Source organism: Centroberyx gerrardi, chromosome 13 (assembly GCF_048128805.1).
Source record: "Centroberyx gerrardi isolate f3 chromosome 13, fCenGer3.hap1.cur.20231027, whole genome shotgun sequence".
NCBI classification, from domain to species: domain Eukaryota; kingdom Metazoa; phylum Chordata; class Actinopteri; order Beryciformes; family Berycidae; genus Centroberyx; species Centroberyx gerrardi.
This window is the reverse complement of record NC_136009.1, coordinates 14,042,113-14,067,969: the sequence shown is the minus strand read 5'-3', so window position 1 is coordinate 14,067,969 and position 25,857 is coordinate 14,042,113. Positions and strand designations below refer to the sequence as shown.

The 25,857-nt window shown below is 41.8% G+C and overlaps 4 protein-coding genes across 10 annotated transcripts; 1 reads left to right on the top strand and 3 right to left on the bottom strand.

Moving 5' to 3' along the window:
• The first annotated feature begins 258 nt into the window (after positions 1-258).
• ndufa13 (NADH:ubiquinone oxidoreductase subunit A13) lies at positions 259-3,020 on the top strand. The gene is made up of 5 exons (XM_071926894.1): positions 259-381; positions 1,349-1,427; positions 1,559-1,630; positions 1,731-1,800; positions 2,788-3,020. The coding sequence occupies exons 1-5, from the start codon at positions 288-290 to the stop codon at positions 2,905-2,907; spliced, it is 435 nt and encodes a 144-aa protein (XP_071782995.1). The 5' UTR covers positions 259-287; the 3' UTR covers positions 2,908-3,020.
• Positions 3,021-5,470: 2,450 nt separating this feature from the next.
• Positions 5,471-11,048, bottom strand: LOC139932885 (cold-inducible RNA-binding protein A-like). Of its 7 annotated transcripts, none has more exons than XR_013507098.1 (8): positions 10,969-11,048; positions 10,055-10,154; positions 9,843-9,949; positions 9,200-9,350; positions 8,880-9,069; positions 8,720-8,775; positions 5,890-5,979; positions 5,471-5,762 (listed from the first exon to the last, which is right to left on the bottom strand). XR_013507098.1 is itself a non-coding variant. In XM_071926820.2 (7 exons), exons 2-7 carry the CDS (start codon positions 10,152-10,154, stop codon positions 8,087-8,089), a joined length of 618 nt encoding a protein of 205 aa, XP_071782921.2. In that variant the 5' UTR covers positions 10,969-11,048; the 3' UTR covers positions 7,146-8,086. The 7 variants fall into 7 exon arrangements, 5 of the variants coding, with proteins under 5 accessions (XP_071782921.2, XP_078143601.1, XP_078143600.1 ...); XR_013507099.1 differs by having other exon boundaries at positions 8,720-8,769; XM_071926820.2 differs by lacking the exons at positions 5,471-5,762; positions 5,890-5,979 and adding an exon at positions 7,146-8,100.
• Positions 11,049-16,570: 5,522 nt separating this feature from the next.
• LOC139932936 (zona pellucida sperm-binding protein 3-like) lies at positions 16,571-18,998 on the bottom strand. Its single transcript, XM_071926908.2, has 8 exons — positions 18,522-18,998; positions 18,318-18,436; positions 17,636-17,739; positions 17,319-17,496; positions 17,122-17,239; positions 16,944-17,032; positions 16,773-16,861; positions 16,571-16,651 (listed from the first exon to the last, which is right to left on the bottom strand). The coding sequence occupies exons 1-8, from the start codon at positions 18,996-18,998 to the stop codon at positions 16,599-16,601; spliced, it is 1,227 nt and encodes a 408-aa protein (XP_071783009.1). The 3' UTR covers positions 16,571-16,598.
• Positions 18,999-20,091: 1,093 nt separating this feature from the next.
• LOC139918855 (midnolin-like) lies at positions 20,092-24,500 on the bottom strand. The gene is made up of 7 exons (XM_071908384.2): positions 23,996-24,500; positions 23,633-23,720; positions 23,402-23,464; positions 22,558-23,064; positions 22,277-22,376; positions 21,773-22,006; positions 20,092-20,893 (listed from the first exon to the last, which is right to left on the bottom strand). Exons 1-7 carry the CDS (start codon positions 24,226-24,228, stop codon positions 20,574-20,576), a joined length of 1,545 nt encoding a protein of 514 aa, XP_071764485.2. The 5' UTR covers positions 24,229-24,500; the 3' UTR covers positions 20,092-20,573.
• Between the last annotated feature and the right edge of the window lie 1,357 nt (positions 24,501-25,857).

Genomic DNA, 25,857 nt, shown 5'->3' with positions numbered 1-25,857 from the left:
TTTTAATGGATTCATTTTCTCATGCAAACATGCATTGTGAATACATGTCGGGGCATTCAGCATTGCATCATGACACATTTTAACCGGTCAGCAAGGAGGTTTTATATTATATATTTGAGTGGTATTTCTGAGAGGGTGTCGTCATCTCAGTATGGACCATAGACTACGATATGCACTCACCCAGACAGATGGGGGCGGTAGAGCCCCTTTAATGCTTTTCCGTCTGCAGAAGAAGAAGTGTCACTTCACTGACGTCACCGCTCTGTTGTGGGGAAGGGTGCTGGAAGATGGCGGCGTCCAAGGTGAAGCAGGACATGCCTCCTCCGGGAGGCTATGGTCCCTTTGATTATAAGAGAAATCTACCGAAACGAGGACTCTCGGGTACAGACATCACACACTTATTCAGCTGAATATATGAACATGAATCCCTGAATGAGTTCTCTGCTGCTCTGACACTGGGAGGCAAACAGCGGCTAACGCTTTCCAGCTAGCAGACACAGAAACTAATCTGCTAACATAGTCAGCAGTTGGTGATTGTTAAACTGATGTCAGTCATATCATATCAAGCAACAACGTCTACATGTCTTAACTGCATAATCTCAAGTGCCTAATGTTGTCTAACTGGGTGAACAACACTTGTCTGTGATCATCAATGTCAATGTTCACTGTAAGCTTGCTAACGAGCTAATGCTAGCATTTTTGCAGGAAAGCATTAGATTTCAAGCAATGCTGTGTGCAGGAGTTATTCTAGGTGGAAAACATATCAGGTTTTATTGTATGAAGTGTATTCTAACAGCTTGTTTCATTATGTTAGCATATTTAGTTTTGTTACTGTGTGGAGGCAACAAACCAGGTAACTAATGAGTTAAACTGTACTTCTGGACTGATTGACAAATCATGTTTATTAAGGGACATCCTATAATCTTGAGCACACAGGCTAAACTGGGGCTAGATTTGGCACGCACATACAATTGATCCACTCATGTCCATGGGTCCAGTGGGTTCTGGCATTGTAAATAAAATGATTTTCAGATGGCTATGCAGTTAAAAGCTGTTAGGGCTTTCTATAGTCTGCCTGGTACAACATTGGCCTATATTGTAGAAATTCATTCATTCCATCTATGTGACATGGAAGAATGAAAACTGGAGAAAGCACAAATTAGGGAACTTACTAATACGTTGTTTCTGTGTCTATGTGTTTTCCAACACAAATACAAGATAGTTATATCATAATATAGGGCCATTTTGTGTCTGTAACAGCAACTGGGAATGTGATCAGGATGAAACCCTAGGCCTAACTCTGAAATTATCTGTGATTTATAAAAACGCTTCATTCTTTGATCTGCAGGTTATAGCATGTTCGGCATTGGAATCGGTGTTATGGTGTTCGGTTATTGGAGGCTTTTCAAATGGAACAGAGAAAGGAGGTAAGATCAGTCACATAATTGTGCTTCTGGTTTAAATTACATCGTTTACAGCCAAACTCAATGTGATGTTCACAGTCGTCCTGAAAGCGGCATGATGGAGTTGTGATGTGTTGTGTGTTTGTGCATCGCAGGCGTCTGCAGATAGAGGAGATGGAGGCCAGGATAGCTCTTCTGCCCCTGCTGCAGGCTGAACACGACCGAAGGTGACAACAAAACACTTTCTCCCTCTCACACTCATACATGCATAATCTCCAAATTTGCTGTTAAAATGATTCTTTAACATTTAAATTTCCCGCTTGGCAGGACATTACAGATGCTGAGGGAGAATCTGGAGGAGGAGGCTGTCGTCATGAAGGACGTTCCCGGCTGGAAGGTAAAGAAAGGCTTTCCTTGTTGAGGGTCACAATGAAATACTTGGCATTGCACACTGATGGGAAGATGATGATCCCATAAAAGTAATGACAAAAATATCCTGTTGACTAATGCTATTGCAATAGGACTATCCATTCAGCGGGCTAATGGATTGTATTCTGAAAACGGAAAACTTAAAGTAGTATCACAAGCAAATAGCAGTTATACCTTCCTAATTATTCTGGAAGTTGAAGATTAACGGATTTTCTCACAGGCATTTGCCTTCCTTAAATTCTCTAAGGGGGCGAAATAACAGAAAGTAAAGCGATACTCGAAAATGAAAAGAAGAGGGTTTTTTCCACAAGCTTTCTGTTGTTAGTTGTATATCATTGCAGATGTTCCAGTTTAAAATAGAAATTATTTCCCAGTCGTGGCACTTATTTTTGTCAATGAGGGAGGCGTAGATTTAATTTTGTCCTCATGACTGCAACTCAAATTCTAAAATGTGATGCATGGTTGACTGCCATGCTGAGATGCACCTGCAGGGTGGAAGTAACACAATCATTTGCCTGTTGTTACTGTAATTGAGTAGTTTTTTTGTGAACTTGTGAACTTTTTGCTTTGCATAGGGAAGGTCATATGTAACTGTTTTGGCTCACTAACTTTTATTCTGAGTACATTTTAAGTGAGCTGCTTTTACTTAAGGGGATTTTTACACCAGTAATTTTACTTCTACTCAGGATAGACTGGCATTTAAGAGATGCCACAGCTAAATAATGTCTACTATTAAACAACCATTTGGTAAAATATTGTATTCATATCTGCACATATTCACGTATACCTCTCAGGCCACGAGAAGACGCAGGCTATTATTTGAGACGGGCATTTATAAGATGTTTTACAGCAACTTTCTTGCTAAAAATCTTCCCCTTTAGTGGAGGTTAAAAAGTTTTTGTGATATTCCCTCTCTTAAACGTTTGTATCTCTGTGTCCTAACGCTGCCCTGCAGGTCGGCGAGAGCGTCTTCCACACTCAGCGCTGGGTCACGCCTCTCTCCGAGGAGCTGTTCAACCTCCGACCTCGTGAAGAGCTTTTGCACAAGCGCTTCGGCTTCTTGTGGTACGTGTAGTGCCGCCAAGACGGGCCGCGTCCCGACCTCCGCCTCCTTCCACCGCTGACCTGAGCCCACGCTCAACACAGCTTGTAAATGTTCAATATTAAAGTATCTTTTTCTGTACCTCATCCTGGTTTACCTGTCTTTTTGGTTTCATTTCACGGTGGAGAATGCCTATATTGTTAATGTTAAAGAGCATATGAAGAGGAAGCTATGACCTGCAGCAGTTATCACATAGCTGGATGGGGCAGACAAGATGGTTATTCCTCAATTTTGAGCCACTGCGCTCTTTCATCTTTTCAACCAAGAATTTCACAACATTTTAAATCCTGGTTCTCCAAGTCCTATTCTCAGCATCCTTCTTAGGCTGACATGAAAAATGGACTACATTGTGTACATACAGCAAATCCAGATCGAGAACTTTGAGTAGAGAATAGCCAGGAGAAAGGTTCCCTTGTAAATCTTGAATTATAAACTGGATTTTTGGAAATGGGCGGCATATTGTGTATCCAATTCGCTCCATGTGGCTTCCAACGGATCAGGATGTATGTTGCCTGTATCCTATCACATGATCTCAAATTTTACTGCATCAGAATATCTGATTATAGAGGACTTGTAATAACTCCAAAAGGATTGGACAACTATTTTGTTTTGTCCCAGTATTGTCACACTTGTCAGGTGACTGAGGTTGAACTTGAGGGTAATTTCATCCATTTTGATTGAACACTGGCCTGTTTCAGGGAGGCCAGTGTGTTATTATATAAAGTCATACCTTACCACCAAGGTTGTGAGTTGTGAGCATGTGTCAGAAGTAAGAGGAGAAAGTCTGAAATCACATTGTCATTTGAGTATGTTGTGTTAACCAGCCTCTTGCTTACATGCTCCTTGGTAATGTACGATTGCTTTTACTGCTGTTATTTGCTGGAGAAAGAAGTAAACTGCTTATGTTGGATCTTAAACCAATCTAGTGGGAGTGTGCATTTTGAGGTTGGTTTGATATCACAGACCTGAATTTGAGATCCACATTAAACTAACTTCCTCTGACATCATCTGGCAGGTTTTCAAAATGTTGAACTGAATCAACCCTGTGTTTTGTTTAACTGTGTTTTCTTGCTGTTGACTAGCCCACAGTGCAACATTATATATGTAACCTATGTGTCTCAACCTGGGGAGGCCTAAACCTCCACCTGTTTTTGGGTGCAACCTGCTGTTTTGAGTCACTGAAAGGTATGATTTTAATTTTGTTTTGCTGACTTTACAGGACTTTTGATCAACAACCTTAAAAGCAAGGTAGAGTGCAGTCACCTTCACCTCCAGGGACAGTAGAGACCTTTAGATTACCACAAATCCACAAATTGATGCCACAAATCCCCCGCACCCACTGACAACACTGTGTGTGTCATGCTGTGTAGAGTAAAGGCTCGAGAGCAGGGTGTATTTACAAAGGTCAGCTCCTTCCATCTAGATCTCATGCAGTCAAGATGTTTGTTTTCTCTCTCACCTCATCAGTATGCTTCTGAGTATCCAGCTGCTAGATTGGCAGGCAGACTACAAGTTAACATAAACACTGTAATGCATGTTTATCTTGCTGCCACCTTACATCCTCTCCCTCTCACCCTGTGCTTATCTGTTCATTATTTTCATTCAACACAATCTTCATCTCATTGTATTCCTGCTCTTCTCCTCCATCCTGTTTACTAGTACTTTTCCTCTGCTATCTCCCAACAGAGATTAAGTCAATGAATGATAAGTTTCTGTAGTTACCTCAAGCTTATTACAACCATTCTGTTTTGCAAGTGCAGCTGGTACATGATGCACAGAACCTGGTGGTTGATGCCATCTGCAGCAGTCTAATCTCTCGCTGTGGAAGAGCGTTTCAGCAGCATTCTGCTCTGCATCCCAATAGCCAGTCTAGACATCCCAGCTGCTCCTGTGCTTCCTTACATCTTACCTACCTAGATGCATCAACCACATTTCAATTAAATCATCATTACTCATCGTTTACCTACACAAGCCTGTTGAGTAGCAGCTCACCAGGAGCAGTGTGAATATAATTTTCAGGCTGGAAGGATGATGAATGATGGATGTTTTGAACCCTCATGGCACTTACGGTGCGGATGGCTCCAGTAAAAACTACAATCTGGTCTAACGCCTGCTGCGCTGACATCCAAAGGTATAAATTCAACCGGATTCTGGCACAGACCATTTGGTGGAGCCAGGATAAGAAACCCTACCACGTGAAATCAATATTCCACCCTATGGCATTAGATGTTTTTATATGTGTGTGTGTGTGTGTATATATATATATATATATATATATATATATATATATATATATATATATATATATATATATATATATATATACACACACACACACACACCTATATATCTATAAAAAGGAGAAAATGGTCAATTTTCAAACTTCAAGTGTAACTTGCTCTTTCAAGTCTGTTTTAATGTGGTCTATTGAAAATATTACATTTCAAAGAATATTTAATTTCCATGAGTAAAATTTCACCAATATCTGGAGTCACTATTATGAAAAGATGCCAAATAAGTTTTTTTTTATCATCCTTTATTAGAACTCATTTCTACAACAGAAAGAGATGGGACATGCACCAGCCATTTGTTCTTTTTGCGAACAATTCAAGAGGACACAAGATTACAATATCTGCAACATTAAACTTGTGTCTACGTTTGAAAATATTTGTCAGAGCAACTAGAACTTTTTTGGATTTCTCAAAAACTTGTTTCTAGCGCAGGTTGATGTTCAAAATATTTCGCCAACTCAGATTGGCGGCATCATCATCACTGATTCCTCATGTAGCCGCTGCTTACAGCCGCCCCACTGCTGCCATAAGCTGAACCTGAAACAAGGCAATAACAAGCAATTGTGTAAGCTTGGCAAGTTCATCTCTGACAATACTCGTCACAAACTTTGTGGTCCCATCATTAGGGCAGCAATGGTTCAAAATAAATAAAACAAGGATTTACCTGGCGACCGTATCCACAGCATCACTGCCGTCAAGGCCAGTCATTTCAGGTAAAAGGAGATCCAGGGAAACCTCCAACAGTCAGTTCATCCTAAACAAAAGAAATTTAAAATATCAGGCCAGGTCACTGACCTTTGCCACATCACAATGACAAGCCACCATAAAATGCATGCAACAGTATTCATGACTCTGACACTCACCGCTTATTCATATGTAAGTGAATAAGAACAAACAAATCAACTGAATACAGTCTAGAGGCCTGACAGGTCAATTGAGACTGCTGTGGAAGGTTAGTGGAGCAAATTTGAAAACTACTGCAAGTGGACAGAAGTCGGACTGAGGACAATACCATGACTGAGGGGCCAATGCTTTTTGGTGGATTCAGAGAAGCTGGAGCACCACAATCTAGAAGGGTCTTTTATTATTTCTCATTGGACGTTTGAGTCAAAATCGGGAAGAGGCCAAGGAACATTTCTAGATGGCGACATCTGAAGTAGGGGAATAGAACAGCGGCTAACTTGAAGGTATTCATGGAAACAATGAGAACTGAGTTTGAAGGATGTGAGCAAAGCAAAAGGAGTTTTTACCTCACGTGAACTGGCCTACTGTTTCTCCACATATGAACTAGGCAAGAGCAGCTTTCATCTCTGACGAGCACTTGTTGGTAGGCGCAACACTTCACTCTCCAAGGACTTGTAGGTTTTGGAGTAGCTGAGCTCTTGAACGTAATGAAGCATTAACATGACCAGACACCAGCTGATGTTTTCCCAGCATTTCCATGTGCCACTTTGGGGGCATATTAGTGTACCTCACTAGAGGTTTGGCGTAGTATACTCCTGATTCTACCTGCTGGTAAAGTTATTGCCTGCCAAAACACTGCACTAGGCTGATGGAAGGTTTTGAGGCATGTTCAAGATTCACTGGGCCAAAATCACCATGATCAATTTGGTTTGGTAAGTCTAGTTTTTAGTTGTAAGAACCCAGACAGGAGGCTAAAGGCATCAATGAAGTGGATATATAATCTAGAAAAATTCACCCAATTACAGTTTATCCCCCTCATTAAGAAATTTGCCATTCCACTGTCTTGGAAGACAGAAGTAAAATTTTAGACCTTACAAAGAATCCCAGGTTTAATTTCAGCACTTTAAGTAAGCAATTCACGCAGCGTTGCACTAACAATAGTAGATAGATTAGAGTTTACAGCTCTAATCAGCATAACTCCCCCATGAGGTATTTTTGAAAGGCACAAGAATCAGATTATTTTCCACAAATTGTTTAATAGGCTCCATGAAGCCAAATTGACAAGAAAAAAAAATGTTGATACAAAGAACATAAAGTACAAAATTGTTCCCGGCTGAGATATTACTTTGGGGAGACCAGTTACATTTGACGTTGATCACTTATACAAGATTAGTCCATTTTACAGCACATTTAAAAATGCAGACGTTGAGCAGAGCAAAAAAAAAAAAATACCTTGGACAGACTGTAGCATGCTGCAATTTGCAACTTCATGAACAGCCGGCCACTTCAGGTGTGTAGTTCACCAGTCTGAAAGGAATTCACTCTTTTGGGAAATGGAACATACAGGACCCTCGGCTAACCTAAGTATTTAACACTAAAAGGAATGTAGTATAAAATCCCAAAAAAGCCTTTTTAAGGTTCTAAATGGATCTCTTATTCTCGCTCAGTTTAAAACCTGGCAGGAGGTAGGTCAGTCAATCAACTAACTGAAGGAAAAACAAAGGAAAACAAGCCCTATCAGATGCCCCAATAAAAATCAGGGCATCAAAATGAGGAGACACTTAACAGTGCAGTGGGAACAGAGCTAAGAGTGTTGAGATAGTGGCTGATCAAACAAAAAGCCATGTGGAGAGTTATTTGATATCCACCAATTTGCAGTTTACAGTACTAATCAAATCAGACATTGTACTTATAGCAAGGTAGCAGATAAGAAAACTAAATGCCTTAAGAGCAATTAAGATGGTCCCTCAAGAGCAAGGAAAACATCTTCTGTAACTTCTGTTTAAACATGGTTTGTCAATAAAGGGCCAAAACTCATGGCTACATTTTAAGATGCTTGAGCTACTACAACAGAATAGGACTACAAAAATAAGGTCAACAACACGTGGACATTTTTCTTGAGGAGCGCATCTTTTAAATACAGCCAGCCAAGTGATGATCTTGAATCAGGGAGATTTTTACTCGTGTGTAGCTGAGGATAAGAAGTGGGCACACAGGTAAAGACACTGAAAGATCAAACATTGGAGTTTGACAAAATCCCACTCAACCCACCAGACAGACCAAAAAACCCTCCCTCCATCGGCTGAGATGTGAGCGATATTGAACTGATCAAAATAAGATCCAGAGTAACATTCAACATAATTAAAGAGTTTCAAATTGTGGGAGGCTAGCAAAATTTTGAATACTATACATACGGAGGCACCAAGCTGGGGTAACATGAGTAACAAACTGAGGGGAAATTGCTACAAAATTTCACACTTGGGGCTGCCCCCTCCAAGTGAAACTCTCGTTAGGTTTTTTTGTTGGTTTTGAACTCTTGCTAACAGTGTCACCGTTTAACCATGCCTGGATTAGAGGTATTAATACAACTCGAAGCCGTACTGTTTCTTAAGTTAAGTATGATTTTGAAAAACAGTTGGCTTTTTTAGAAAATGCAAGATGTCTAACACCACATGGTATCATGCAATTAAATTCGGCAAGTGGCTCTGAGGTAGTCAGTACTGTTCATGTTAAATCTGATAGTGATATCAAAACTCAAGTGACAGCCCCATCACAGTTCACTTATACACATGCACACTAGTTATACTTACCATAGCTGTCGTATCCATCTCTGTAGGATCCCCCAGAGCGGTCACCATAGCTACCCCTAAAAATTAGGAGATCAATTTGATTAGATCACTGCATAAAAATTGCCTTTCAACTTGAACAGATTCAGCCAGCCTCAAATAAAGCTTCAGACTTCTTCCTTACCTATTATCCCTGTATCCACCGCCACCTCCACCACCAGATGAATATCCACCGCCACCTCCGCTCCTGTATCCACCGCCTCCATAACTCCTTTCTCCGCTGCCGTAACTTCTGTCACCGCCACCATAACTTCTTTCTCCGCCGCCATAGCTCCTGTCTCCATAGCCTCTATCGCTACCATATCCTCCGCCTCCTAAAAACACAAAAGAAACCCCCATAAGCTCAACACAAACCACGGACCGTGAAATTTACTAAACAAGGAGGGCATGACCAAAAGCAAACGGAGTGCAGAACAAACCATTATGCAGATTGCCAGCCCTTACCTCGTGAGTAACCTCGCCCACCTCTCCCTCTGCCTCCGCTGTAGCCTCCTCCTCCGTATCCACCGCGAGAACCTCCTCTGAAGCCGCCACCTGAAGGCCGTCCGCCACCCTTTCCTGCTTCATCCACACGGATGGACCTGCCGTCCAGAGTCTGCAAAAATAGAGCCAGTCATTGGAGCACCCCAATTCATCCTTCCTTCCGTTTTGGATTCATTCATATGTCATGAAAACCAGTGGCTCTCGCTGATGCCGTTTCCCAAACTAAGACTAACGCACACTCCCAGGAATAAATAGCGGATGCTTTGGATGTCCATTGTGCTAATGCATTGGGAAAAGCTTACTGAATTAATTATTTGTATCGGAAATTAACCAAGTGTGAGATTGCAGCTGGTCTACACCATATAGCCCTGTGATGAGTGAAGCTTGTGGAAATGTTGTAATATAGTTAGTCTGGTATCCTATACGCCCAATTCGTTCTTACCAGCAGTTTGTCTAGTTTATAATGCCATGCTTACACACAAGCCATCCCAGTGGATGAGATTAAGGAGTTGGCTGTATTATTTTTATTTGGACTGAATGCAAATTTTTAGCATGTTACTTTGTAGTCGATTTGGAAGATTAAAAAATTGTGACATTTACTTACCTTGCCGTTCATTCCGTCCAATGCATCCTTTGCATCGTCAGCGTTATCATACTTCACAAAGCCGAAACCGCGAGACTTTCCTGTCTCTTTGTCTCTGATCACATCCACTTGAAAGACAAAGATATTAAAATTAGATAAGATTAAAATCATTTCCAATAGGTACCATCAACATAAAGCTAATAAAGCCGAACAGACGGGTCAAATATTCTTACCTTTTGCGATGTTTCCATACTTGGAGAAAGCTGCGGCCAGCGAGTCTTCGGTGGTGTCGAAGCTCAGTCCCCCAATGAAAAGTTTACCTTCGTCGGACATCTTTTGTGTAGAAACAGAGCACAAAAATTATCCCCTGGAGCAAAAACACAAAATACTATCACCTACGCACAATATACGTTACATATTCATTCTGTATATATGTATACACACAGTTTGCCAAACAATTTGACCGTGTAAAAAACACATCGGCAAATGGCGTGTCCCTAAAGTAGGTCATCGTGGGTGCACGCGTGGGGCACCGCCATCTAGGCCATATCAAACGGGTTTTATGGTAACAAAGATTGTTTTCTAACGTTAATGACGAGTTAAGCCTACCTTAAGATAGAACGAAAGTATACCAAATTAGAAGGTAATCAAGTTTATATAATGTTGGCGCTACTAAATATAGTTAGGCCCTCAGGCTTTCAGGCCTATAAACGCGGTAAGGTTAGCGGATTAGCTAACGCTAGCTAGCGGTCGCGTTTCAGCGCCATTTTACACCACGTTCCTCGTCTTCACTTTTGTTTAGCTCGCTTAGTTAGCCTGTGCTACCTTATTTTTACTGGGTTAATATGATCAGCCGAACACCGAGTTATTACAAAACACAATCATTTCACCCAACATTACGCGTGTTATCTGTTAAACAAGTTAGATAACGTCGACCATTTTAGCACATGGACGGATGCTAACGGTACCCGAAGAGCTACATTTCCGTTACGTTAGATATTCTGAAAAACTGCAACAGTTATAATTAGGACATTCACAAGGACGCTAGCCATGGTCTGAAAATAAATTAAGTAATTATAAATAGTCTAGGCGAATAATGCAAACAGAATCCGTGTAAAATAGAAGAAAAGAATGAAATAGCGGCTACCTTCGGTTGGAGACTGAAGACAATGATGATGAACGGAGCAGCAGATGGACGAAGTGGGAGAGGACAGCGGCCGCGCGCTGCTTTTCACTGGACGCGAGTATTTAAATGAGCATGTAAAGGGGCTGGGTTTATGTGGTTCATGTTTAATTTCCACACCCAAATCTTCTGCAGTTAAACTGAAACTTGTAACTTGTAAAATCATACACAAATTACTGATTTTAAAGGATGTTGCCGTTTGCGACCCCAACAAAATACCAAAATAACTCTAATTTAGCTGATTCATTGTGCTGGATTAGACGACTATCTGGTCAGGAATAAAATATATATATATATATAGCCTATATAGTCAGTCACCAAAAAACTGTCCTTGGCTGTATTAGGAAAGACTATAAATGTAAGAAGATAAATGTAAATGCCATCAGGAAAATTAAAAATGCAGATTATCACGTGTTAAAATGCCAAACCCAGTGCTTTGCCTAATTGTATTGTTTATTTTATTTTATCCTGCACAATTACAAGTCGTGCATTTTTGTGAGTATCATCTGAGGCTATATTTTCTTCAAAACGATGCTCTTCTCTGAGTGTTTAAGATAATAATACGCAATGAAAACTGATGGTCTTTCTTTTCGATGTGAACAATGTAGGCTAGGTCAGCAATGTGGAAAAGGTGACCTTTCATTTTTTTAGTGCGCACAACATGGATTTAGTTGGATACAACATCCTTATCAAAAGTTTTTTCTTCTCCTCAGTGTATTTTGGTTCAAAGAAAGGGGAAGAGGGAGGAGAAGAAATGCCAAGTGTGAAAATACGTTTTTCAACACTTGGCTAGTCTGTGGAGAAGCTTTTCATTTTCATACAAGTGACAATGTAGCCTAAAGTGTTTCCCAGAGATTTGGGCCAACCCCCACCACACTGTATACAATGTAAATATGTAAATCTTTAGGAGGATCACTCAGCTATTCACAGTAAAATGCTCATTGTTGGAATGGAAATGACCATGAAGTCAGCAGCAGCTTTAATTTGACTGAATGACTGCAGGGTGTTTTTAAAAAGCTGGATATATAATCCCAACTCTTGATCAAGTTGCAATGTGATTTATTTAATTTATTTGTTTATTTTGAGGGGGGACTCACAACAAAAACATATTTTTAAATGCATGAGAAATCTAAAAAAAAAAAAAAAAAACCTTTAAATCAAAGTGAAGTAACTCAAAGACTGTAGAGACCATATAGATCCATAGAGACCACCTTTATTTACTGACTACTAGGACTCATTAAATACTTTTTGTAGGTTAAATATATTTACTCAGTAGTAGGATTTTTTAAATACTTTTTGTAGGTTTTAAAGTCTTTTCTTCTAACAGTTTGTAGGCCCAACTCTTGTTTCAATTCAAGCCACATAATACCGGATTAATATCAACTCCTACCTGTACGGGGCAGCACTGTTGTGACCTCAATCTTATTACCTCCGCCAAGGAGGTTATGTTTTCGGTGCCGTTTGTTTATTTGTTTGTCTGTTAGCAGGATTACAGAAAAACTACTGGCCCGATTTTCATGAAACTTCGTGGAAGGGTGTAGCATGGGCAAAGTAAGAACCCATTCAATTTTGGAGCGGATCCGGATCCGACTCACGAACAAGCAATAATAGCACGAACCTTGGCGGAGGTCTCCGAGTGCCCTTCTAGTTATTGGTGTTAAAATGAAAGTATATTTTTAGACCTGCGGGGCTGCTGTAATTAAATTATAGTAAATAGTTCCATGACTAGACTGATTTTTCCATCTATCTATCTATCTATCTATCTATCTATCTATCTATCTATCTATCTATCTATCTATCTTATAATTTGTAAATGTGTTTATTCAAGCACTTTGAAATGCCAGGAATAACTTTTGTGTTTTTAAGTTAAGGCTATGAAACTCCTGTATATTGCACTGTGCCAAATGTTGTCATGAAAGTGCATAGCACCCAGTGGTGCATCAGAAAAACAGTTGTCGATACTATGTTTGAATGTTGTAATTCAGTCTTTCTTGAACTGTCCCACTTTATCAGGGGACAGCCATGTTTTTTTTATAAAGTGGGATAATAGTGTTAAGCTAAGCTAACATTAGCAAAGTTATTGGCATTTGATTATATGTTCCATCAAGAAATTTGAAATGATCACAAGCCTCCTGTCAGCTTGAATATAGATGTAGGTTTACTTGGATACATAAACATCATTAAAAAAAAGCATTTTCCTCCTTCTCCTCAATGTATTTTTTGTTGAGAGATAAAGAAAGTGAGAGTGGAGTGTTGAAAAAAGTATTTTCACACTTACCAAGTCTGTGGAGCAGCTTTTCATTCAGGTGACAATGTAAAGTGTTTCCCAGAGATTTGGGCCAACCCCCACCACACTGAATACAATGTAAATCAGGAGGACGATCACTCTGCTATTCACAGTAAAATGCTGATTGTTGAAATGGAAATTACAATGAAGTCAACAGCAGCTTTAATTTGACTGAATGACTGGGCAGGACTTCAACAAGCTGCAATGTGGTTCATTTTATTTATACATGTATTTATTTATTTATTTATTTATTTATTTATTGGAGTGAGACTCACAATAAAAACATCTGGCCAGTTATTTTTAAGTGAATGAGAGAAGAAAAAAAAAACCTTTAACACTTTATTTACTCAGTACTAGGACTATTGAAATACATTTTTAAGTTTTAAAGAAAATATATTTACTGAGTAGTAGGTAGTAGTCGTATTTTGAAATACTTTACTTCTACTATAATCTAGTGTTAGGTCCAACTCATTTGTTTCAATTCAAGGCACATAATGCCGCATTCATATCAACTCCGTCAGCTAGGGGGCAGCATTGTTGTATCTTCAATCTTATTATTGGTGTCAAAATAAAAGCAAATGTTTTTGGACCAATACCCAAAGGAACTCCCTGCAGCACAGTTTTTAATCTACTGCTTCATCTAATAATCTAAATACTTTGTAAATGTGTTTATTCAAGTACATCGAAATTCCAGGTAGTCATATGTCCAGTCAACCATGGCATAGTGCACTCTGGTAGAAATGCAGTTCACATGAATAAGGAATTATTCTCAGTACACAGAAACCTAAACCTAGTTATTCCACCTCCTAGCTATATAACTAGTTTTCTGTCTTCTACAGGTCTCTAGAAACCAGAAAGAATTTAACCCTTATCCCAATACTAGAATTTAGAGCAAGGAGAAAATGTATTAGAATGACAATAAAGATATTTAGGCAGTAAAAAGTGGTGGTTCCTGGGACAAAATGACCTCATATGGTGCTAAGTAGCATGAAAATGAGTGGGAACCGCTACTTTACATGGAGGGTAGGACTTGGGCACTTTATCTTTGTCTCTGTGAGATAGAAAGACAGCTGCAGGACACCAAAATGAGGGAGTAAAAAGTGGACAGTTTGTTCAGACAAAGGCTGCTAGAGGACACCCTCATCCATTCTCACTTGATAACCACCTCCGTCTGTACATCTCAGCATGCCGTCCTGACTGTCAGACAGTCTGCTGAGTGTCCATTCTCTTGGTCCTCTCACCTACTCCCACAACACACACTAACAATACCAACGTGGTTAACACGAAAATATATATCCATCCTTGCAGTGATGTCAGTGTTTTGTTGACACCGCCATGTTGATGCCCAAGTTTGCTACCAAAAGTGTTCCATTATAAACACAGACTATACAACAAACAACCATGAACAAGCGAATGTCTCATGACCTTAAAAATATCTTTCCTTTTCCTCCAAAATGAAGTTCTTGGAGAATGTGACCCTTCCTCTCTGCCACCACTAAAGTCTGCAGATAAACTCCCCAATCTGCCATTTCATAATAGAGAAATAAATGGACTAAATAAATGGAGAAATGATGTGGAAAATGTCGACAAATTATTTCCAGCATGGAGATTTTCTTTTTCAGACATGTTCAGATTTCAAGTTTCAGTTGCTCCTCTCTGCTTTAAATCAGGAAAAAAAAAACATATAGCAACATTATATATTTTGAAGTTAAATATCACTATGAAGTGTAAGAAAGCATGTTTCACAGGTGAGCATTCCATGGACTTTGTTGCCATAGTGACAAATTTCATGTGTGGGATCCATCTGTACCTTCCACCAGCAGTTTTATGTCGATTTCTGTCCTTAGTCATCTGAGTGAGGATTACATATTTCATTTAGAAACTGCTATCATTTGAGTGCCAAACACTTTAGAACCTTCACTGTAGATTTTTGCTTTAGTTGTTGTTCATTAATTTGTTCATGTTTGGTCTTTATTTGATACCAAACTGTCCTTTGGATGACACTATACTGAAACATACACTTACTGTACTGTTCAGTATGAAACAGTTAATTGTTTCTGTCTTTAATAACACTGAAGAGTCATTTGACGTTTCCCTCAAATGAACAGAAGTATCAGTTTTATTTTTAGAGAACACACAGGTAAATATGCCCCGTGATTTGCAGACCTTAAAGACAAACTGTCAGTAGCACACTAATTATTACAGTGTTGTCCTTGTTACAGTGTCTGATTGACACTAGCACTGTCTGGTCCACCATAAATAGCAGCAGAGATGATGAAACAACTTTGCTTTGTGCATGACTAGTTCTTGTGATTCAAAGTAATTTCACCACTTTGTCATCGTTTATGCTGCAGAGAGAGGCGCCAAAGCCTCATGCTGTCCATGTGCCAAAGCAATCTAATAGCAGGATTTCAATGAAAGGTCATTGGCTAAATAAGTCCTGCTGATACAGTGGGACTTCACGCATCATTAACTGGCTGTAAAAATGTTGTAAGATGACCAGCCTTGGGTCATGTTGGAGCAGACTATGGTTTTCCTCAGCACAGTAAGTCTGGTAGGGATCTTTCACTTACTGGCTTCGTTCCATTGCAATTCCTTACAGGTGTTTTATTGTTCTTTTAAAAAAAAACACTTCCTTGATAAAGTCATTTTGGTATAGTCAGATGAATTCCAATCATGGTTTAATAAATCATTAATCAGCCGTGTCAGTGGTCCATCTAGCTGACTGACCCTCCAGTCGTCAAAAAAAAAAATTGAGATTTAATTTAAAAAAATAAAAAAATAAAAAAAGGGTGTTTGTTTTGCATGCCTCAAGTGCTTTGTTTGTATGTGGCAGTTTGTGTGAGTCAGTACGGCAAGAGCTGGTGAAGTGTGTGGGGACTGAAGTAGGCCCCATGTCCGATTTGGATGTGTGGGAGGTGGAAGCGTCTGTAGATGCATTTGCAAGCGGTGAAGTGTGTTTGAATGCGTGTGTGGGAGGTGAGGAGAGGGCAAGGTACATCTGTGTAGGAGGCCCAGCGCCCAGCCAGATGACATCGTCTGTCCACCGTCTGCCCTGTCCTCTCAGCACTGGTGAATACGGTCTATGGTAGGAGTACGATCTTCTCCCACACCACTTTTACACATTCCTCTACACACACACTTCACTGATCTGAATCCCCCTTCCTCCAAGTCCTTGATGCTGAACAGTGTGCAGATGAATTGAAATACAAAACGTTGATATTAGTGTCTGGTAGTTCCTTCTCATGTACGTATATTAGGTTGAAGAGACAAGAGAAATTCATTAAAGACATTTATTCAGTTGACATCACGTCTTGATCTCGATGGGCCCCAGCATGGTGTCCCCTTCCCACACTGGATCTATAGTACAGACAGAAGTAGTGTTAGGATTTTGGAAAATAAAAAAAAAATAAAAAAAAATAAAAAAAAAATAATAATAATAATAATAATAACGGTAATAATCAGTATTTTAGACTCTTACCAACAGTGGTCAAACCTCTGGCCTTCCGTATGCTGCAGCTGGTTTCACAACAGCGACACACTTGATCATCCCCATCTGCAGATCTCCACCTAAAACAGCATCCAACATTAAAGCTGCAGTGGAGTTGTGTTTTCCATTTTTTTATTAAATAGTTTGATGGATAAAACATACCCATTTATGAAAGAGCAGGCCTTGTGGTTACCAGAAGAGACGGCGAAGGAAGAGGCTGGTTCTGCTCTCAAATGGCAGATTATGTAGGTCTGTTGAGGTGGGAATGGGAAATGGGCAAAAATTCACAGTCTATTCGCTTCAAGAATGAGGCAAATTACAACGCTTTGTTTTAACTCACTGAGTCACTGCTCTGTTGTTGGAACCTGAAAGCCTCCAGCTGAATCTGTAGCTTGTTATCCTCGGATCGAGGTAGGAATCGCGAGCTGGAGCCTGTGAGCTTAGCGTCAACCAGACATCTGAGTGCAAAGCAATGTGAAAATTGAGTGTGGCATTTGTGCAAGACTTAAAAAAACAAAGTTTGATGTTTGAACTTGCCCCAAGTTTTGGATGAAGGAATATCTTGGCTCTGCGTTCATATCAGGCTCCAGTGTTGCAACACAGTGATCAACAAAGACCCGGAGGGGCATGTGGTTGTACTGCATGATGGCTGCTTCAATATTTATGATGTTTCCCAGGAAGTACTGATTGGATGGTCTCTCCGAGTGCCAGTCATCTGGTGAAAACACATTGAACTAAGTAAATTATGTAAATTCTGGTAATACTTGCTTAACATTAAGTGTTAAGTTGGGACCAACGTCCAGCATGCCCTCTAAACAGTCTAAAAAGACAAATCCAAGTGCGATAATCCTCACCAGTCATCAGCCTGATGGTAAAGTAGAACTGTTCCTCTGCCACCTTGGTGGAAGTGTAAGGCGTCCAGATGGGCTTCAAGTCACTGCTGCTCACATTGTGCTTCCTGGGGTTACAGAAACATTCAGGAGAACAAACACTCCGGTTTCAGTTTGAGGATAATGGACCTTATCAAACATGGCTGCCATTTTGAATTCACATTGGGTAGGAATCTACCTGAAGAGCAAAATACAGCCCAGCTACATCCTACTGTTGTGTCAAGCAAGGAGGTTTTACATCATAAATGTTGAGAATCTAACAAATTACCCACTGAAATAGGCATTAAACAAATGGATCAATAATTCAGAGGGATATAGGTTCACATTTTAAGGTAATGTATTTGGCCCACTATGCTACTGGAATTTAGCCTAGATAGGTAGCTAACTAGCCAATATGCTAACCAACTTCCCTGCTAAATCCAAGCAGTTGTTGTAGTTGTTCCTCAAATTGCTTGCCAATTTGATAATAAAAATTTGTATAGCGCTTTTCTAAATACTCAAAGACGCTTAACCCTCTGTCTGAAGTCTGTCTGAACCTCACTTATGTAGGTGGTGAGGTAATGTTTTATTTATGTGCTAGTCTTCCATGTAGTGTTTCCCATAGGAATTAGGTCAAAAAGGGCATAGGTGGTCTTACAATCTTTACCTCGTGTAGTGGCACTGAATATCAACCATAGCTGCATTGGTCTTCAATATGGGGGTGTTACCAAGGGCTGAAGGTTCATAGATTAGAGTGAAGGTATAGATGAGGGAGTCTTCTGTCATCTAAGAACGAGACAACCAATCAGTGATAGTTTTAGCTTTTGAAAATTAGAAGTTTAGCATCACAGTATTAAGAGGATTTCCTCACCATAACCTGGCTGCCACATGATTGGAGGTCAGATTCATAGATGATGAGCTGGCTGTCCACCCCTGTGGCCGCACAGCCTCCCAGAGTGAGGTCTGCAGACTGGATGGGCTGGCTGTTGCCCAGGAGATCCTGTCTCACCTCCACAAGGACCCCGCTCTCCCCGCACTGAGCTGTCACACTCTCAGCCGGCACAGGCTCCCACTGCTCAAACTTGGCCTCTGGCTTGGCTTCGGACATGACAGGAAACCTCCAGGCCAGCGGTGCCTCCAAGGTCTGCTTTGACTGAGACTTCAGTCTGAGGGCGACTGAGGGCTCCTGTCTCAGAGGCAGAGGCTTCTTAGGGCCAAACCTGGCTGGTGCCTGGATGTTACCTGTGTTCACATGTTGGCTATTCAAATTATAGTTACTCCAAGCACCGTAAACACATTCTATTGTAATGATGATCAGAAGTCGCGTAGAGACGTCGCCGGATGCCATGATTGCTGTAGACAGGAACAACTATTTTCAGAGTGTCTGAAAGGCTGTTTTATAATTGCTGAAACTGATAGTGACCACGTCACAGGTGCTGTGGCCTGTGTTGCTGATTGCAGGGCTGGAAATAAATCAGTGGTAATGACAAGAGCTGGGAATGGTGGGAGCTGGGTGATTACTGTTCAGTCTCACAAAGCAGCTGAAAACCTTCTGGAAGAGTTTGGCTTTGCACCGCTGACAACTCATTTTGTTTAGTCATTCATTCATTAGTTGCTAACTTGTAATGGAAAAGGGTGAGAGGGTAGAGTTTTCACTGAATAATGTGCAGCCACGAACTATTGTTGAGTGTTGAATGGTGTAAGTAGGGCAAGCCAAAGTAATTAAACCGACCAGTAAAGGTTAGAGAATCCCCAGGTTGAACCCCCAGACAGAATGCTGGCAAAATATTGGTGGAGGGAGTGAATGAGTAATGCTCTCCCTGTCCCATCCCTCAACAACTACTGTTGATGTTCCCTTGAGCAAGGCACTAAACCCCAACTGGTCCAGTGAAGCTGCTCACTGGCCAACAGTGGAGGGCTGTGTTTACTTTGTACTGGGCAGCTTTTGTATGAATGTTTTGTGTGAAGCAAGGCACTGCTGGAAAAGTGCAAACGTGCTCACTCAACTTTCCCTGAATAAATAATTGTAGCTACAGATCTGCTGCTCAATATGCTCCTTTGTCTACAGGGCCAACTAAAAGGTACATGAGATGAAATACTGAGTCTAGCAAACCATTTAACAGCTCTGTTGCAAAAACCCTGAGCAGTGACATGTTATGCTGGGACATATAAGGTTGGAAACTTTACCTTGTGAATGGTTTGGCATGTTATGGAATTCAGATAAATTTCAGGTAATCTTGAGGGCCAGTTAATATGCCAATGATAAAATTCAGCAGGGGTTTCTGGATCACTTGCAGGTGCTATTTTCTTTCCAGGGCAACAAGATGCTTTGATCAGTAGTAAATAAATGGAGCCACTGGGTGCAAGTGGTTAGTTCCATTTTTCTCTGTCAGTCCTCTTTACCGAACCAAGATTGTTCGACCACAAATATGTGCAGAGAGTTGTTTGCAATTTCCCTTTATTCCATGAGAAGGCTTTTCTCCTCCTCTCGCCGTTCCCATTCTAATATTGCATATGAAAAACATTTTTGTAGAACATTCTCTACAAAGAACAAAAATCATGTATGAACAATTTGATTACATTCAAGACATGCACGGTTAAGGCTTTGGAATACATAAACACAAACATTTACAATAAGTCTTCAGACAGAGCAGCTGTACAAAGCACAAAGACGTGTAACATACAAATGTACATTTGAACCTCGTGTGAGATATGCTACATAATTCTAGCAATGACAGCCAATGTCATTAAAGAATGGACTCAGATGCAATAGCACAGTAACTCCTGGAGGAACCAGACTTTTTCTTTTGGTCTTTTGAGCTTATATCTCACTCATAATCCATTTTAAAAATACTCTGCTTCCTACAGCTGCTTCCTCTCTCAGAAGTCTTTCATGACCCAGATTCCTCTCTGCTGCTCTCACCTACACCACAACAAGGTCAGAGGTCAGCTCCGGTTTCCACGGCGGCTCCTCAGCGACCTGCAGCTTCAGGTCGTCTGGAGAGCCGCCCTCGCTGATGGGCAAGCTGCCGTTACTGTGGCGGTGGGCGGTCCTCCGTCGTCCGGGGGACCAGGGGTGATGGTGACGATGCTGGTACGGGTGAGAGGTTTGCGAGGGGTCCGTGCCGCCGCGAGTCCGCCTGTGGAGACGCCTCTGGTGCATCAGAACCTGGAGCTGCTCCAGCTTACAGCGCAACATCTGATTCTCCTCTGTGGATGACTGCTGGGGGAAACCCTCCACCCCTGAAGGAGAAGGAAACAAAAAGAGTCAGTTACTCACACTCCATAAAAACAAAATTACTGAGTTGGTGTGTCTGATGTGTTCTGTCATGGATAATTGCAATATAGTCATATATTTATGTTTTTAGGTAGAAGAATAAAGGGAGAAATGTCAGAGGCGATGTCAGAGAAAGTGAAAAAGTGAAGGCATGCTGCCTGAGTGCATCTCTACAACAATGCTTCCAAGACCAAATTCCAATACATTTACTGTACTTGGTGAATAAAGTGATCCTGGTTCTGAAATGAATACCAATGTGATCCAAAACAACTCTTGTTGTAGCCAATGTCAGCTATGTTCATGAATGGAGACAGAGTTTCCTCTTTCCCAGTGGACACCTTCTCGCTCTACCCAGCTGTGTGTGACTACATATGACCTTTCTGCACAGCAGCTAAACACTGCTGGTCATTGTGATTCAAGTTAGTCTAATAGCATGCTATTTTGAGCCAACGCAGCCTCAGTCATTTTGTTTATGGCCTGGGAAGGTTGGGCTGGCTTCCAAACATGATGCTGGCATACTGGAATCCACTGGCAGAAACTGTGCTGCAAGTCAAAGTGAGTATTCTCCTACAACCTTAATATGGAGAGTGAAAGCTATAATCATCCGCTACAAATGTGGTACAAATGTTTTTATTGCAAGCTGACTGGGTTTATAATCTCCCTTCTTCCCTTGTGCCTCATGAAAAATGTCAAGAAATATGTATATGTTTACTTTTCTAAAATATCAAGTATGATAGATGTGTTGCTGTTACCCATGGAAAGTAACTAAATCATTACTGCAGTTTACAATACAAGTCAGATCTCCCTGATGATGTTATATTCTCATCGTTTTTGTAATAGCTGACCTGTATCTTTAGTGAGGCGCAGGGACTCTGTCCTCTGGGTCACCAGTGGCTCCTCTGTAGTGAGCAGCGGGCTGACTGGGAGGCCTGGAGCAGAGCAGGAGGGTTGGGGAAGGGTGGGTGGAGCCCCCTGGTGGTGACATGTGGCTCTGAGAAGGTCGTTGAGGATCTGGAGAATGATGGTGATGCCACGGCGCGGGTGGCTGATGCTAGTCTGACTGACAGGAGCCAGAGTGCCTGAGGGGACAGGGAACGGACAGGGGAGAGGGAGACAGGGAGAGTAAATGATCAGGAAGTAGAAGAGTGTGTATTGGGATAAGAGAGGGGTGAGATGGATATGATGGATAAGAAAGTGGGAAGGATGGATGAAAAAGAGGAGGAAGCAAGGAGAAAGACAGACGACATAAACTGATTGAACTGCTGTTAGCTAGGTTGATCACACTCTGTTGTTTTTCACTGTCATGTTGTTGCCTTCAAGCCTCTGCTCCCATACCAAGTTAGACTTACCAGAGAAGGTTCCAGAGAAAACCCCCGGAGAGTGGTTCACGAAACTTTCTATGACAGCTCCTGGCTGCTGTTTGTCAGTGGGCAAAGACTGGCCATTACTCTGTAAAACAAGGAGGGAAAGGCTCTCTCACTAATCTCTCAAAGTGCTCTTTTTCACCATTCCATATGAGATGAGCATGATGAGAAAAACATAACTGCTAATAACAGGTTATATTGCAGTGTAATCATGACAAAGCGATGTATTTTAGATGTACTTTTTCAGTAGAATATGTATGGCTAACCTCTGGGAAGGTGGAGGCTGGGGCTGGGCTGTGGGGTCCAGGACTGGAGCAGGTGGGACGGGGTGAAGAGACGGGGGCAGCGGGGTGATGTGGAGAACCGGGAAGTGGACAGCCAGAAGGCAAAGAAGGGGTTGAAAGAACAGGGGAAGATGTGTGGATGGAGTGAGCAGGAGATGAGCGCTGTTGATGGCAGATCACAGGGATCCTGTTGGACAAGTGGGAGGTGGGAGCAGTCAAGTTAAAGGAAGTCCTGGGCCTTTGGGTGCTGAGCTGGATAGGGGAGTGGGGGGCCGGGGACAAGGTTTGTGAGGGGGGCGAGGTGTTGGTGGGGGAACGGGTCGAGGCAGAACCAGGATGGGTGATACTGATGGTTTCGGATAGGCCGGCTCTGTGTTGCTGCTGTCCCGCTGCATTCTGAGCAGCCAGCTGGAGTTCGACATACATCATGTGGGCGCCAATTCCCAGAGTAACGGTCAAAGGTGAGCGCCCAGACAGGAAGTCACTGATCTGCAGGATTGGTAGAAACGGAAAGAAATGCTTCACAGTTAAATGGACATGCATGCATGTGTGCATATGGGTTTGTCTCAAAACCATCAAAATGAGAATGTGTGGGCATTTCTTGAAAATGTTTGTTCTTCCAGCTCAACCATGTACACATGGCATTTTCATATAACCACTGAAGCACATAGACAGCGTAAAGTCAAAGGAAGTCCTGAGAACACCTGCAGCAATTATTTTTTACTCTCCAATGAGGTGTTACACTCGTGAAAAACCTCATTCAGGCATTCATTCAACTATTGTCTATTTACGGCATGCAGTTAGTGACAACACATTAAAGTCTTACCTGAGCTTCTGTTAAACTTTCCAAAGCTTGCATCATTGGTCTGTCTGTTCTGGTAGTCTGGCACTATGCAAGTAAAAATATAACGAAGCATGAGCATGTAACTGCAGCAGTTCTTTCCATCAGATGTGCAAATACTCTTTTAAAAGGCATTCTATCTTTTCACTAAAGGAAATGGCTGACATGTTGCAGATTAATCAGTCATTGAACTGCATTGTGCATTAGCTTACTTACTGTTAAACCAGCTTCGATGGTAGGGACCAATGTCAGCTTGCTCTCATCTGCTACACCCAGGTCCAGAAGCTTTCCTGCATCCAACTGCCTGCAATGATGAACCATGCAGGATAGAAAGAGTGATGATCAATTCCTGTGATAGGCTACCTGGTCAGCTATACACTAAATAGCCTCCATTGTGTGTTAAACTAAACATTTTTTATCAAAATGTCCTGAAAGCATAGGTGAGATTAAAATGTATGTCGTGTCTTGTGTAGTAGATTATGCTACAAGGTGCGGAACTGGCCAATAGCATGCAATGTAAGAAACAGTCAAGCTTATTGAACAACTCAAAAATGTCACTGAGGACGGCAGACAACTCACCTGTCCTTATGCAGGAGGACCATCCTGTCTGTTGGCAGTCTGAGCTTCTGGGAGAGGCGTGTCTTCAGCCCCTCCACCGTCTCTGCCCGGGGGACGGAGAGCTCAGCCTCGCTGCCGGTGGTGGAGGTGACGGACAGCCGCATGGCGGGCTGACCGGAGAGCACCGCCCCGCAGGCTGCAGCCCGGCCCGGCGTGAAGCTGCAGGGGCGCTGCTGCCGCTGCTGCTGCTCCATACAGACGACTGGGCTTCAGGGTAAAAGAGCGAGGATGAAAGGTCCAATGGAAAATAAGAATAAGAGTACTGACTGCCAGGGTCACTTGATGCGTAATGCGATAATACTGCTCTTTATAGCCTCGGTCTTCATTCCTCAGTGGAACGTGTGAGCCATATATTCTCTTTAAACGTTAAAAATAAAGCTAAGTAGCTGGTTGAGGGCGGATAAACCACAACAGACTGCAACACAGTGCCTCTGCGGTTCGTTTCTCCCCTTTCCCTCTGGCTGTAATAGACGCCGCACTACTCGACCGTGTGTAAAACACCCCTACTTTATCACGGCGAAGTCCTCCCATCTCGCATAACAGCCAATCCGCGAGAGCCGTAAGTACAGTCTGCCGGCACTGTCCAATCAGCAGCCATGTTTCACCACATGGCTCCACCCCGTTCTGTGCCTCACTCACCATTCATAAAGTAAATGATGCAATCTGTACAGCAGTTCTGCATTTTGTACAAGCTATCGTCGATGAATAAAGTCAAAAGAGCATAGCTGTCTCAATGAAATGAGATAGATTATATTATAATCATATGATTTTAAACGCATGGTAATGTGTGCACTTCATTTGAAGCTTCCCTAGTGATAATATTCCTATAATATTCCTATAGTACGTTTCTGCTTTATGGTAGATTTTATCTCCCATGGCATCACTACAATAGTCCTATAACATTATAGAGATGTATAATACTTGTATAATAGCCTTCTAAAATGTATTATATGATCACTACAGTTCTTTTTTGTTACAGCCATTTGAAATGTAACAATTTTTCCATTTTAAATCTTTATCAGGGTAAGGGATTCTTCCCTTACATTCATAATTATTCATTTTCTGGACCTGCTTTTTCCTTTTTTAGGGTCACGGGGGTATGAGCCTATCCCAGCATACATTGGGAATCACAGATCATCAGTCCATCAAAGGCCTGACACAATCATTCACACTCACATTCACGCCCATGGGTGATTTAGAGTCTCCGATCCTATTCTAGTCTAGTATTAGTCATTGTTTTCCTCAGTCTTTTCTAGTCTACTCTTGTAGTCCGCAGCCTCTCTCCTCCTCAGCTGTTTAGTATTCCTGTCCCACCTCTGGTCCACAGCAGGATTACGGGCTGCACCTGTCACATGATGCAGAGAAGGACCAGCCTGGAGTAAGTGACGTAGGAAGCCGGGCAGAGAAATGCAGCTAGATTGTGTCTCCTAACGGGGGCTAAAAATAGCAACGCCCACTACACCCCCGCTTCATCCAGACTGCGTCACTCCATTCCCATCCCATCCCACCTACCTCCCTTCCTCTCCTCACCCACCCACTCCATCTCTCTCCATACTCCTCCATCTCTCTCTCTACACACACACACACACACACACACAAAGCACACCCCGCGTGCGTGCACGCACTCACGTCCCATCTTCTCCTCTTTGTCTCATCACTCCATTTCCCTTTTTCTGAAAACAGCAGCCCCGAGCAGCATATGAGAAGAATAGCAAACACAAACGCTCAGTGTCCATCTTCCTCTCCTTTCCCCGTTGCTTAACATGAGCTGGCACTCATGTCAACAGTCTGTCGTTTTCTCTCTCCCTCTCTCCCTCTGAGTA

What these genes read in the sequence shown, in the direction of transcription:
- LOC139932936 (XM_071926908.2), bottom strand. Translation starts at nt 18,998, where the DNA reads ATGGCATCCGGCGACGTCTCTACGCGACTTCTGATCATCATTACAATA. An exon ending in CATGTGGCAGCCAGGTTATG is followed by an intron (nt 18,437 to 18,521) that starts GTGAGGAAATCC and finishes TCTCGTTCTTAG; the next exon opens with ATGACAGAAGACTCCCTCAT. An exon ending in GCCTGCTCTTTCATAAATGG is followed by an intron (nt 16,862 to 16,943) that starts GTATGTTTTATC and finishes ATGCTGTTTTAG; the next exon opens with GTGGAGATCTGCAGATGGGG.
- ndufa13 (XM_071926894.1), top strand. Translation starts at nt 288, where the DNA reads ATGGCGGCGTCCAAGGTGAAGCAGGACATGCCTCCTCCGGGAGGCTAT. An exon ending in ACCGAAACGAGGACTCTCGG is followed by an intron (nt 382 to 1,348) that starts GTACAGACATCA and finishes TTTGATCTGCAG; the next exon opens with GTTATAGCATGTTCGGCATT. An exon ending in CAGGCTGAACACGACCGAAG is followed by an intron (nt 1,631 to 1,730) that starts GTGACAACAAAA and finishes CCCGCTTGGCAG; the next exon opens with GACATTACAGATGCTGAGGG.
- LOC139918855 (XM_071908384.2), bottom strand. Translation starts at nt 24,228, where the DNA reads ATGGAGCAGCAGCAGCGGCAGCAGCGCCCCTGCAGCTTCACGCCGGGC. An exon ending in GTCCTCCTGCATAAGGACAG is followed by an intron (nt 23,721 to 23,995) that starts GTGAGTTGTCTG and finishes TCATCATTGCAG; the next exon opens with GCAGTTGGATGCAGGAAAGC. An exon ending in AAAGTTTAACAGAAGCTCAG is followed by an intron (nt 23,065 to 23,401) that starts GTAAGACTTTAA and finishes CCAATCCTGCAG; the next exon opens with ATCAGTGACTTCCTGTCTGG.
- LOC139932885 (XM_071926820.2), bottom strand. Translation starts at nt 10,154, where the DNA reads ATGTCCGACGAAGGTAAACTTTTCATTGGGGGACTGAGCTTCGACACC. An exon ending in GTATGGAAACATCGCAAAAG is followed by an intron (nt 9,950 to 10,054) that starts GTAAGAATATTT and finishes TTGTCTTTCAAG; the next exon opens with TGGATGTGATCAGAGACAAA. An exon ending in TGGGCGAGGTTACTCACGAG is followed by an intron (nt 9,070 to 9,199) that starts GTAAGGGCTGGC and finishes TTGTGTTTTTAG; the next exon opens with GAGGCGGAGGATATGGTAGC.